The 13,943-nt window shown below is 37.1% G+C and overlaps 1 protein-coding gene across 1 annotated transcript in view; it reads left to right on the forward strand.

Annotated features, from left to right (window-relative positions):
• The window catches only part of fchsd2 (FCH and double SH3 domains 2), a gene marked incomplete at its 5' end in the record, with an annotated part of 83,678 nt that overhangs the window by 55,002 nt on the left and 14,733 nt on the right, over positions 1-13,943 (forward strand). Inside the window, 5 exons of the mRNA XM_079245883.1 lie at positions 439-561; positions 2,359-2,454; positions 3,555-3,629; positions 9,895-10,011; positions 10,096-10,200. Of these exons, the coding sequence (XP_079102009.1) occupies positions 439-561; positions 2,359-2,454; positions 3,555-3,629; positions 9,895-10,011; positions 10,096-10,200 (516 nt within the window). The remainder of the gene's footprint in view (positions 1-438; positions 562-2,358; positions 2,455-3,554; positions 3,630-9,894; positions 10,012-10,095; positions 10,201-13,943) is intronic.

The following is a 13,943-nucleotide window of genomic DNA, read 5'->3' on the forward strand; positions in this document are numbered from 1 at the left end:
CTGGTCAGGATGCCTCCTGGACGCCTCCCTGGTGAGGTGTTCCAGGCACGTCCCTCGGGGAGGAGACCCCGGGGAAGACCCAGGACACGCTGGAGGGATTACATCTCTCGGCTGGCCTGGGAACGCCTCGGGATCCCCCCCGCAGAGTTGGCAAATGTGGCTGGGGAGAGGGAAGTCTGGGCTTCCCTGCTTAGGCTGCTGCCCCCGCGACCCGACCCCGGATAAGCGGCAGAAGATGGATGGATGGATGGAACATGCCTACAACAAATTGAACCAACTCCTTGACCTCCATGAAACTGACAAGGAGGAAACAGGGAAGAAATAAGTGTTGCTATACCACTCGATGAAGAAATGTTACAAAAAAAAGGCCATGAATACACTAAATTGAATTTTTTTTGTCACTGGGACTTTATTTTTCTTCTCTTTGTCTTTCCTCAGGCCTTGGATGGGAGAATCTATGAGCATGTGAAAGACTATCTTGTTTCGCTGTGCCGCACCGAGCTAGAGGCATCCCAAGCGACGCACAACACCTACCAGTTCCTCTTGGACAAATCTACCAGGGTGAGCCAAACGTGGTCTCGGACTGCTATTCCTAATTTGAAAGTAGTTTCTGAAGAAATACAACCTTGTAGTTTTATAAAATGGCTTATTTAGCAACTTCTATTTGTTTATATTGCATTGAATAATTGAATTGCATTAAACTGCCTTGGTTACGTGTACTTGCCGATTTACTCTCTACAACATCAAGAGAATCAGATCGTACCTGACAGAACACATGACTCAGCTTTTGGTTCAGGCTCTGGTCATCTCACTCATCGATTACTGCAATTCCCTACCGGCATGTCTGCCTGCATGCTCTATTAAACCTCTGCAGATGATCCAGAATGCAGAAGGGTGTCTGGTTTTCAACCAACCCAAAGGAGCTCATGTCACTCAGCTGCTAAACGCACTACACTGGCTTCCGGTCACAGCACACATCAAATTCAAAGCTTTGCTTCTGACTTACTAAACAATAACTCAAATGGCTCCTGTCTACCTTCACTCCCTAATCCAGACCTACACTCCTTCTTGACAGCTACGTTCCACCAGTGAAAGACGCCTCGTGTTACCACCAATACATGGGAATCACTAACCAGACGCTTTTCCTCTGTTGTGCCACGATGGTGGAATGATCTCCTAAACTCTGTCCGCTCTGCAGAGTCCTTGTCTACTTTTAAGAGCAAGTTGAAGACTCAGCTCTTCAAAGAGCACTTCAACACTTAGTATAGCTATATTTATTGGAAAGTTGGTGAACTTAGCCCAGTTCTTTGCAACAAACAATTTGGTATTAATTCTTTGTATTTTAACCCTTTGTATTTATGCCCTGTGACAACATTGTTGTGAAGTGGCGTGATACAAATAAAGCTGAATTGAATTTAATTGAATATTATGCGGTGGGAAGGGAGAAAAAACATTAAAAAAAGCCTGCAGCACTTCATGTAAGGACATGCGTCCAACTGGACGTGCACCTTCCTACAATGTCCTCTACGGTTTGATTTTGTGCTTGTGTTGTTCTCACTCATATGTAAGTCACTTTGGATAGAAGTGTCTGCTAAATGATTGTAGTATAGAATAGACTAGAATAGACTAGACTAGACTAGACTAGAATAGAATGGAATAGAATAGAATAAGACATATTTACAATTTGGGTTTCTAGCTTTTTAAAAAGGAAAGTTGGGTGTTTGACTTATAATGTCTAAGAGAATCACATTTGAACTTTTTTCTAAATATATATTTGTTTTACTTCTATGTACACTGACAGACTACCTCCACTTGAATTTATAGATAAATAAATATTGCATACGCAAACCAAACAGCACATGTTTTGTTTTTTTTTTATTACCAAAGCTTGCATAAGTCTCAGTATACTGTAACATACCACTGTTTACCTGTTTTACACTATGGGACTGGTTTCTTAAAGCTGCCTGTAGGCATGCATGTACTTTCTAAAACATAGAGAAGTCCAGAGTGATTTTGATAGATATTTTCATTCTCAGATGCAACCCTTGTCAAAAATATCTATAAAACTGTAGAACTGCAGTTTTTACTTTTGCCCTGAGCATGCTCCTCGTTTCAAGTTTTTTTTAACCAAAATATATGTCACAATCAAATCCAAATTTCTTGTATGAATATAAAACACTCACCGTCTGTTGATTCAAACTGTTTTTGTAAAAACGTATGTTTCCTTCATGGTGAGTTACAGATGCAGTCAGCGTGGATTCACTGAGGTTAAGATAGGTTCCAACACAGAGTTTTTCAACCAGCAAGTTTATCTGCAAATGTTCAGGATTAATTATTTCTGTTCTGTTTCTCTCTCAGATAATACAAGAGTTCAATCAGCAGTTGTTTATGCAGGAGAATCCCGTGTTTCACAAAGCACACGACTTCCAGTTCCAGCCCAGCGAATGTGATACGGTAAGGCTCGGACACCTCTACACACCTGTGCTGTATTAGAGTAGATACCCATGCAGCAGTGTTCGAGTTTGTTAAAAGTCCATGGATTGTTTGCATATGGATCTGTTCACTGACAGACACTATCTCTCTCCTGCCAAACAGGCACTCACACACGCTTAAACGTAGGCATCCACCAGTATTTCTGCATGCTGGATGTTCTCTCCTTATATCCTTCTTATACTCCAGTATTGTAGTGATCTGTGGGTATAATCCTTAGCTAATCATAGCCAGCTGAATTCCTGGAAAAAAAAATCTCACTTTATTCTTCATTAATTCATTTAGACAACCACATTGAAACTTCGGGACCTGAGAGGTTTCCAAACTGAGCAAAAGCTCTGATCATTCTTACTCTCTCGAGAAATGTTTTGGTCTTTTTTATCCTGCTTTTGGACATTTCTTCCCGTTAACATTTCAAGATGAAATAGTTTGCTTAACTAGTGTCTGGTGACGACATAACAGTGGCATGAATCAGCTCTGTGTTCTAATTTTGATTGCCAGTGCCAAAGATGTGTGTCCACTGGGAACTTATCTTTCTAGTCTTTGAATCTTTTGTCTCTCACTAGAGCTCAACTAAAAATGTTTTAAACTCAGCCAGCTGCTGAGTGCTTGAAATATTTAAGATTATTGTCATATGATCAGAGTCTGTGTGATCACAGTAGAACAGTTGGAATTGTGCCTTCCAACTCCTCTGGAGACTTGTTAACTGTTTTAGACTTAGAAAGAAATGTCTTAGTGGGCACACTTCCTAATTCCTCTGTAGGGAAACTTTCCTTTTCTCCTGTGTATGAGTCATTTTGTGCTTTCTTGATTCTATCTTCATCTCTCTTCTCAGCTTCTTTTCCCTCTCTGATCGTTTTCCTTTTGCTGCTACTTTTAACATTTTTCTGTGTATAAATGTTCTACTTCTTCCTTATGTCTTCCTGTTCCTGTTCAATCTTTGCTAACACTTTTCCCAACACTTTTTCCCCATTAACCCCTCCTTGTATTTGTGTGTGTGTTTTTGCACTGCCTGCTCTTGGGTGTGTGGATGCCTCCTATCCGTCTGTACATTTGCGCGGCAGACTCTGAGCTCGGTGCAGCAGTTGGTGGACATTGAGCCGTCGCCCGTCAGTGCCATGAGAATGACCCTGGCACAGGTAGTCTTAACTGTTGTGAGCATTCCCATCTTCATTCCTGACACAAGCCATAGCTCATCTACTCCATCCCTGTTCTGATTATCTGTCTGACCTGATAACATTTACCTGAACATGTACTGTAAAGGCAGGCCAACTTTAAACTTGATGAGCTGAGCAGATAATTCAGATGCTTTGAAAAGAGATGAGAAATTTGTAGCTGTCTTTTGAGTTTCTCTGTTTATAAAAGCAACATTGCCTCAAAACTCACTCACTATGATTATGGTACTTGTGAACGATTATGGTACGATTATGGTACTTGTGAAAAGCTTGTTAAGTGCTGTAATATCAGGTTACACAAAACAGTGTTACAACATACAATAAATAATGTTCCTGGCCCAAGTATAAATGGATGCACTAGATAATCTTTTTTTTTTTTTTTTTTAAGATTAAATTCTGACAGTCAGAAAGTGGGTGGACTCAACTAGAATAATAAAAATATTAACATCCTATTTGTCCTGGCTGCCTATCCCTGTTCTTAAACAGAAAGTCTGCTAGCAATCAAAACTTGTCATGTCAGTTTCAGCACGAAGGGGGTTCTTAACCTATGTCACAACTTTTAACCCTTTCTGATACACTCTGGATTATTTTCTCATCTCAGGTCTTTAATAAAGTCATATTATAATTTTTAACCCTTTAAGGTCCTGGTCCAGCATTTGGTAGAGGTAAATATGTAGTCACCTTGACGAATTTCTTTAAAAGGTTTAAAGGTTTAAATTGTTAAGCTTACCAATAACTTTTGGTACCTCTTTGTGCTCTAAAAATCATTAGTTTTGTAAATGTAATTGGTTTATTGTAACAAATGATGTTCAGGACCGTGTTCATGTTTTAGTTTCACTATAGATTTTTTTAAGTCAATTGTAGTGCAAGTGATAGAAAAGTTGTCAGAATGCTTATGTGTCACCATATGTATCATAATACCATATGCAGTGCTCTTTAAATTGCAACAAAATCCCATGATGGAGGTGTGGCTATAATTATACTTATAATATCATAACCACTGATGTGTCAAAGATAAAAATAAATATGACAAGTACTGGTAGGTGAGAGCTTCTGAAAATTTAATGTTCAAGTTAACTTAGTTTAACCCTTTATAGGGCACTCAATGAAATACCTCGAAATTAGAAATTTTAACCTTAAATTTTCCTTCTGGTATGTACCAAGACCTCCATTCTGTTGTTACATTAACAAAAACAAAAATAATTTTATTTTGAATATGAAAGAAAATGAAGGGATCAAAAATAGTCACTTGCCCAATAAAAGGTTAAATGCTGAATGTGTTGATAAGTGATTGAATAAGTAAGGTATTATGTAATGAAGTAACTGTAGTAAGTTATTAAATTTAGCATTTGTGGCATTGTTTTAGAATTTCTGAATCTTATTTGCAGAGCTGTAAAAACTATTAAAAATCAACTGTGATGTAATTTTAATTATAGAGACTATAATTCGTTTTTAGTATTGTGTTCTCATTTAAAAGCAACTCTTTACCATTTATTTTTCCTTAAATACACACCCTGAACTGGCAGAAATACTAACAGCCCTTCATAGTTTTAAACTGCTCTGCAGGATGACTTTAAATCTCACACTGCACACTGCAAGATGAATAACTTATATTTAAGATAGATTTGTTAAATTTTCAATCCACATCTCGCCTCATATTCATTACAATAGTGAGCTAATTTTACTACATATTTAAAACAGAGCTTCCCATTATGGGTATTAGCAGCTCTCTATATAAGTTACCAGATGCAATAATTGTAGCAGGAAATATATGCATTGTTATTGGCTTAAATTATGCAAAGCGTGTTTAGTTCTTTGACATGTGATGGTGATGGAGGAAAAATCACTTCAAATACTTGGTCTCAACAAATTCATTAACCCTCTCGCTAATGATTGTTAAAGCACAAAAGTAAGGCTATAATCTAAACAAATGAAACAACCAAACAATGAGATTAACAAATCCTACAGGTTCATGGGCCGAGAACGAACAGTTTCAATGAGACGCATCTCCACAGTCTTTATGTATCGTTTAATTAATGGAGAGTGTTTGAGGTTTATTTGCATCATTTAATTGGCAATTTTGGATCCTTCAAGTAACACTTTGTCCTCAAAACTTTTAGGAACTCTAGACTTACTGAGTATGGGATTTGAATAGAAGACAGAAGAGATGACTAAGTGGATACTTAGGTCCATGAATTTGGAAGATGGCCAGTCACGTGTTGATCCCTCAATTGTTTTGATAAAGCCACTGAACTATCAGCTAAGCTTTTTAAAAAAAAAAAAAAAAAAAAAACCCGACCTAAGTCACTGGAAATAATGCAGAAAAATTACCTGTCAGGGTCAATCTTCCATTTCAGTGGTTAAAAAAATTTAATTTTTCTGATAGTGCACATTGGACATATAAAAACTACATTTTTGCTGCGGTAAAATTGCTTCATGCTCTAATGCAGATTGTTTGAGGGGGAAAAAAAAAGGTTTTAACCGATTTTAGGGATTCAGAAAAATGCTGCTGGCGTGTTAAAGTGTGAAACAGTTTGTGTTCAACATCATTCATCATATTATGGAAGACAGCTGCATGTCTACATACTGAGGCAGGAGATCCTTTGTTTTTATTTAAACAGCTGGAGCTATTGTCTTATGTGAAATAGTTTGAACCTGCACCAGAACAGAGCAAGTCTGTTACCATGCTTAGACATTTTGGGTATTTTAGTTTTACATGAATCTGGTCCAAAAGCCAAACAACACATGTTCACGGGGAGGTAATGACATTTGAGAAGATGTCTCATACGTATTCTAATAACCAGACAAGGGCTTAAACTCAAAACACAATCAGCATGTTCTGCTCATTCCTACACGCTAAAGTGCTGTTATACACAGGTGGTTCACATCCCTTGACCCCTGTGGCTTTAGAATAACACAGTTGTTCCTCTATAGCACACAAAATGACAGTTATTATGACAGTTGATGTTGTTATGGTAGCACAGTATAATCCAGAGTTTACTGTGGCGTACTTCACCTTTCACTTGCTTCATAGGACGACTGCCTAGAATTTAGCTGACATTGAAACTACATTTTTTAATGAACTATTCTGACCAATTAAAAAAAGAAATTAGTTATTTGACAAAAACATATTTAGAATCCAAATAAATCAACATGGAGGCTCTGAGTCTAGTAAGGTGTGAGCTAAGAGCTGATCTGAAAATGAAGACTTGAAATCAGCTGAATCACAGTCAAAGAGATGAGTTGTGTATTATTTGTGCCATCATTCATTTTTATTACATTTAGATGTTTGTAGTTTTCTGGATAAAATAATCAAAGCCCTTTTTGAGTTGTTTCATAAAACCTCTGTTTTAATCAAGTTTTCTGCCTCACTCTCTAAATTCCCTGCAGTTCTCCAGTGCCTGAATGTAATTAAGCTGTAAATCTCAAGTGTAATGCTTTTCATCTCACACCTATCCTTAGTCAGATTTATGTCCTAGTGTCACTGATTCAGTTCATAATTAATAGGAATGTTTTGTTCGAAAAGGAAGGTGCAATTAAAATGTTGTGTATTTTAGTCATAGTGTTTATGATCAGGTTATAAAAAGCTGTGACGTCTCAGGTCTGTGGACAAACAGAAGTGACACTGAACATCTTTCCTTTTTTTTCTATTTTTAGACAACATCATAGTTTACCTTTCTGCTAAATTTTAAAATCTACGCATCTGATATATTTAACATTCTTTAGGAATGTTTTACTTTCACAAAATAAAGATAAGAGTCCAGATTTTACACTGATTTAGATTGAGTTGTAGATGTGTTTTATGAAGCACAATGGGTATTGTATGGCCGAAAAACTCACTTGAGCTAATTTGTGGAGTTTATCAGGCCACTGACTTGAGTTGATTTAAGAGAATGAAAAAATAGCAGAGGGAGGTCAAAGAATATTAGAAAATCTAATCATTTACTGAGACAAGCAGTCTCGAATCTGAGTCACAGTTGTGAGCAAGGAAAGAAAAGAAACAACTAAATTAGATTTAAAACCAGAAAGGACACTTTCAGAGAGTTTCGGCAGAACAAGAAGTAAGCTCTTTTTGTTGTGCGCATATTTTCTGGCAGCCATAAAATGAGACCAAGTCAAATCCACACACGTCTTAGAACTGTGTAGCAGACATCTTAGGGCCAGTTTATACTTGCATGAGGGTATCCATGTGCTTAAGCTGCATCCCCTGCAGATTGGTATTTGATAAACAACACTGACAGATATCTGGTCCTTCAAAAGGCTAATTATGGGATGATCCAATATATCCATGGAAAGCAGTTTAACTGAACGTTATAGGTTAAAAAATCAAACATCATAAATAAACAGCTGCAGTGGTAAAGTTAAAGGACCAAACCAACACAACCAAGAACAGCTCACAGCTCAAATTCTTCTACGTATTTATTGTGCTGACATGAAGTAGCAGCAAATTGCTATGTGTTGGTGGAACTAACACCCTTCCTTCAGGCATTAGCTGATTGGTTTGAGTGCAGATGCACCCTTTGGCTTTCTTTACTTTCTGTGTGCTGGCTTATATGTGTTAACATGAACCAACCACAACTTGTCCAGTATACACTGATTAGCCATAACATTATGACAGTATACGTTAAATGAAGTGGATCCTTTTCATGCTTCCAAAATAGCTCTGACCAATCAGGGCACAGACAATTCAGTGTATACTGGAGTCTTTGGTACCAGGATGTCATTAGCCATAGAGTCATGTGGGTTGTGGAGATTGGGCTTGCTTTCAACAGATACCCTTGATAGCAGGAGAGTTTGAAAGCTGGGTTAACACATCAGACACTTTGTTGTGCCTTTTTAGTCTTTCCTTAGCAGTTATGTGGGCCCCACTTCTGTCCTGCTGGGAAAGCGACTGCTGTAGTGGAAAGTTATTATGGTCATATGATGAGCGTGACTGGTCTGCAGAAATGTTTAGCTAAATGACAATACATATGGCCACATGACATTTCCAGGATAAGGGATATGCAATTTGGTTCAGCCTAGCTGTTGTTGATACAGTCACTCCCTGTTGGAAGTGTTAGGGAGGATGTGTGAGGGAGTCTGGAGTGAACAGCATGTAGAACATGATTCAGGAATAAGACCGTGAAAACTGTCATTATTTCTTTGGTTACATTTTTGTTCCCACATATGAATATACATCTATGTGAAAGCTAGGATACAGGTTTTCAGAGTAGTATTGTATCCCAACCATTATAACAGTGTTACTTTACTTTTTCAGGCTGGAAGGTTTACATTTGGAATCCCAGACTTTAGCAATGAGCCTCAATTTTTCTCACTAAAGCAACAAATGTGAGAATACATTAACAAACGATCTATTAACAAACTATGTTAAGATGAAATACCATATGGATGAAATTCTAACATTATGCATGAGATGAATGTAAGGTATTATAAAGTGTATTTGTTCTAAACTTCTTTCTGGAAAACCTGGTTAGTGTGCTTTGAGACTGCATGATTGACATTGACCAAACAATGCCGGAACTGTCTCAGGTTTCATTAATCATCCTTGTTCTTATATGGAAGTATGCAACCTGGTCTTTGCCCAGTAAAAACCCTGCCAACTTAGACAAAAAGTGCAAAAGGGAACAAAATATGTACTGAAACATGCTGAGCTGTTTTAACTTGTGGAGTTTTAACAGAGGAATGCAAGTTCTGTTGGAGTCTAAAAATTCATGTAGCCAGTTTGACTTCAGATCAAAACCATCTATAAGAGAAGTAGGCCACATGGATATAATTGATTATGAATGTTTATTGGAAGGCCATGTGGATTCTTTAACAGGCTTGCATATTTTGTGTTTAAAATGTCTTTCTTTTTTTTTAGAAAAGGAACAAAATTGCATATAAAAAGCCAGGTGCCTCCTGCTCTTCCCCTTTATAGCATAGATAGATATACACAGATTCTCACACACTCATGCTCTTGCACATGTGGCTTTAATAGCAGTTATTTTGTTCAGAGAAGATAACCACCAAGCCTTGCAACACATGCTGTATTCATTATGTGAGAAGAAAACAATCCCTTTCACACTTTCTTGAGCTTAATTAACAGTTCAGCATATCACACACCTTGAGTTGTTAACACTGACATTTGTACTCATGTGTGTTTGGCTGTTTGGGCGCTTCGGTATGTGTGTGCTTATCCATGCCTGCCTCTTTGTGTGTGTGTGTGTTTGTGTGTGGTTGTGTGGATTAGAGTCGTCAGCTGGAATCAGAGTCGGGGACGACAGAGGAGCACAGTCTGAATAAGGAGGCCAGGAAATGGGCAACCAGAGTGGCCAGAGAGCACAAGAATATCATCCACTGCAAAAGAGTAAGAATAAACAAGTCATTTTAACGCTCAGACACACTCCTATTCTAATCAAGCTGTATGTCTGTGTGTGTGTTATGCTTTCAGTCTCTAGAAGAGTGTGAAAGTCATGGCTTGCCCCCCACCGAGCAGGGAAGACTAGATCTGGAGCTGAAGATAGAAGACACCAAAGAAATGATGCGCAAAGCTGAGGTCTGTGACTCACATTGTCAATATTTACTGTTGTTTCAGCATCTGCTTTTAAAGTCTCTTGTGTGTCAAGCTTTCATGCTGTTGTGTGTTCAGATGGTTCCTTCTTTGCATTCTTCTCAGTGTAAAAAGACACAAAGTTGTGTGAACTGAAAACGCAGAAATAAGCCCCAGTACCTGCTACCAAACACAAGGTGTGATAATGTATACGACAGAAAGATAAATTTCAACTAAATTTCAGTCAAGGAGCTTGTAAATAAACTCTTTATGTGGCCTGAAGATGTGATTTCCTAAGTGTGCCCATGTTTTTGCACATTGTTTGACAATGAGGCAAAATATAAAGCTTTACATTATAAAGAAAAAGGCCAAGCTCCATATTTTTCATTGAAAAGATCACAAGGCACACCACAAACGAAAATGTTAAAAATGAATTTCTGTTGGCGATATTAAGAATATGAAGTTGTTCTTGTCAAAATATCTTGAAAAAGAATCAAAGAAAAACAGAAGATCTTTCACCTTTCTAATCAGTCAGTGTGAAACCTGAGCTTGTTTGGATGAACACAGAGCCAGAGTTGTTTTTTTTTTTAGACCAATTACATGAAAGTGGCTAATTTCCCATGGCACACCTGACAATTTCTCACGGCACACTGTTCACAGTGGTTGAAAAACACTGTATTAATACATAAATGGTGGCAGCACTGGGGCAATGGATGTGTAACTTACATGGATCAGGAAGCAGTCAACAACACACATTTTGGGAAATGTTATTGATCCATCCACACGGACTAAACTTAATACCAAATATTAACTATAGCCTGCTTTTTTTTTTTTTTTTTAGCAGAAGTTAAAGCTGATTTATATTTGTTTCCATGCCTCAGTAAGACAGGATGCATACATTATAGCATTACCGTGGTCTCTGTGCTCAACATTCAGGTACATTATAACGTATAAATGCAATTCTAAGCTAACCTTTTCTTTCACAATTTTCTTCCTTCCACACTCTTAGCTTTTTCTTTTGCAGACATGTTTATCATTTTTGTATTGATCCTGACAGATGTAACTCATTATACACAGACTGAGAGCAGCACATAGTCTCGTTTTCTTTTCTCCTTTTTTATTTTTCCAGTCAAGTTTCACTACATGGACTCTGCCTTTCTGCTTAACTGAGCTAATTTTGTTCTTATGTTCCCTATTCACTGTTTTTCTTTTCAGGCTTTGCATATTTGGCACCCTCTGCTGTCAGATTCAGTCCAAACTATTCTTTTATTCAATGGTTTTGCTCATTAAATGTTTGTCAATATGTAATCATGGAAAAAAAAAAACAAAATGGAAAAATTGTTACAAAAATCGGTGATTTCACATACAGAACAATCGGGAAGGTTTTTCTTTGCAAAGTGCAGACAACATCACCTTCCTCCTATCTACTGATGGCTATACTTTACTTATCTAGGGCCAACATTACCTTCAATAAGTTCTTGAATATTTTATGACTTCATTTGGACCAAATGAGGTCATAAAATGATATCTGATATGTACAGAGCTCTTATCTCATAAAGGAAGTGAAATCTTAACAAGAGGCATTATGTAGGCTCAGTTTCTGGACAGAGCCTCTTTCAACAGGAATTTCAGTATGTTGTCAGAGTATGAAGCTCAGGGCTGTGTTTAGGCTGCTGGATTAGTGAAAGTTACTGTTAGAGTTAGTTTGTAGATGGAAAATATGTGCCAGTAATTTAGATTTTTGCCTGACATCAAACAGAGTTGCCAACATGCTTCTAACTCAGGGGAGTGGACAGATTTGAAACTATGAGCCAAGGAATGCTTTGCTCTGTGGAAGATTTATAATAATATATTGGGATCATCTGAAGCAGTTAAAGTAAAAGAGATAATTATCAATCAGTAATGAGGGCATAGTTGGCTCCAAGTCCCTATGCTCATTTAGTAATATCTCACAAATGAGCTGTTTGCCCGTGACAATATTTTCATGTAACAGAGAGTTGAGAGGATATGCTGTCTGTGCTAAACACTATTTATGTGTGAGGAAGTTTTATCTACTTTAGCTTCATTACTCCTTATTCAGCAGGTAAGGTAAGGTAACAAGAATAATGTCCCATCAGGGTGTTTATTAATGAAATGTTTTCCTGTCTTTTAAACTTTGCTGGCACTTCTACATGATGTTAGTACAAATACATGGTCAGAGATGAAAAAAGCTGCTATCTTTATAGAGACAGATTAACTCATAAGAACTGAATTCGTTTGTTTTCCTGTTTAAGCAAAAGCACCTTTAAAAAAAGAAATTTAAGCAAGACTCAGGCGAAACACATCATAAGAAGAAGTAAAACATTATCCTTAGAAGAATCCTCTTATTTTTCTGAATGATATCACTAAATACTGAAAGAAAATGCACTGTTATGTATTTTGCACTCTATGGATGTTGGTTTAATTTTCTGAGCTCTGTGTGAGTGCTCAATAAAAAAAATAAAACAGAACTGGAACAAGTGGCTCTCAGTTTCTCCTATTGAAATGAAAGTTCACAGCATGATTAAGTGATTTACATGATTCAGAATGTGGTGATGAAAATAGTCCAAATTCTCAGAAAATTTAACGTGTAATATATTCTTCTATAAATTATATACGTTGGCAGACTTACCCCATCTGCTCCACTGGAGCGTTTTAAATAAAACAGCAAGCTTCCAAGTTCAGTAATAAAAGGAAGAAATCATTCAAAATCTCTAAGCGAGGTAAATGGATTCTCTTCTACCTATTGTTTTCAAATCTTACACATTATTGTCAGACATTTTTTCCAGTACTGATTTAAATGAAATAAGCTCAAACTTACTCTAGTGAGTATGCTTTAATTGTAACCTGCCAATGCAAAGGATCATTGTAGTTCTGTATGCTTTCTGTTTTTACTGTAAATTCATCTAAAGGTTAAATCTAACTAAAATGTTTTGTTTTATTTTAAGATGCTTATGAGCATCTTCTCTGCTCTTGAAGAGGATGAGATAAGGAACTACAGAAGTAAAAAGCTGTCCGCATCCTGAGCTTTTAAAGGCTTTTGCTGCATCCAACAGACATGTGCACAATGCATTCAGACAGGGAGTAGGTCAGGCCCAGAGACTCATTTCAGCACGAGTGAACAAAACTAATAAGTACCGGAAAATCGATCAAAAGTATCTGCTCAGAACTTTGTTACATTTTGCCCACATTGATGTGGTAAAACATATGGAGACTTGGCTTAGACATATTTGAGAGGCTATGCTCACATGCAGCATACGTTTTGGCTTGTAAAACTAAATTTGTATGTAAGATCAGCTGGCTGTTCTGAGAATACTTCCTTTTCATCCAGCTTGCTTAGCTAGATTTTGATGAAATAGAACCACGTTGTTTCATGCACTGAGACCCCACTAAGTACTGTCAGAAACGTACGTAGCCTGCTCTGTTTGTTTAGATTGTTATTCAGAAATATTTGGAAATCACTTGGTTAAAATACAATAATCTACTTTAATTAGAATCTGCACAAATATGGTCTGTAATTGCAAATATTTGCATATATCTTGCAGATGCATTTTCTTCTTGTAGCATTTTTTTGTGAGTAACTTTTATGTTTTTTAGCCTCCCTCTTTGTAAGTGTTGTATAGATTAGAGTTTGTCTGACTAAGCTTTTAGCCCTCTAAGGATCTGTATTTGCAATTATTTTAAGGAATGATTTTCTGCCATTGTAAATAGCAAAATTTGGTTTGTTTTAG

The sequence above is a fragment of the Telmatherina bonti genome, assembly GCF_933228915.1.
Source record: "Telmatherina bonti genome assembly, chromosome: 9".
NCBI lineage: Eukaryota > Metazoa > Chordata > Actinopteri > Atheriniformes > Telmatherinidae > Telmatherina > Telmatherina bonti.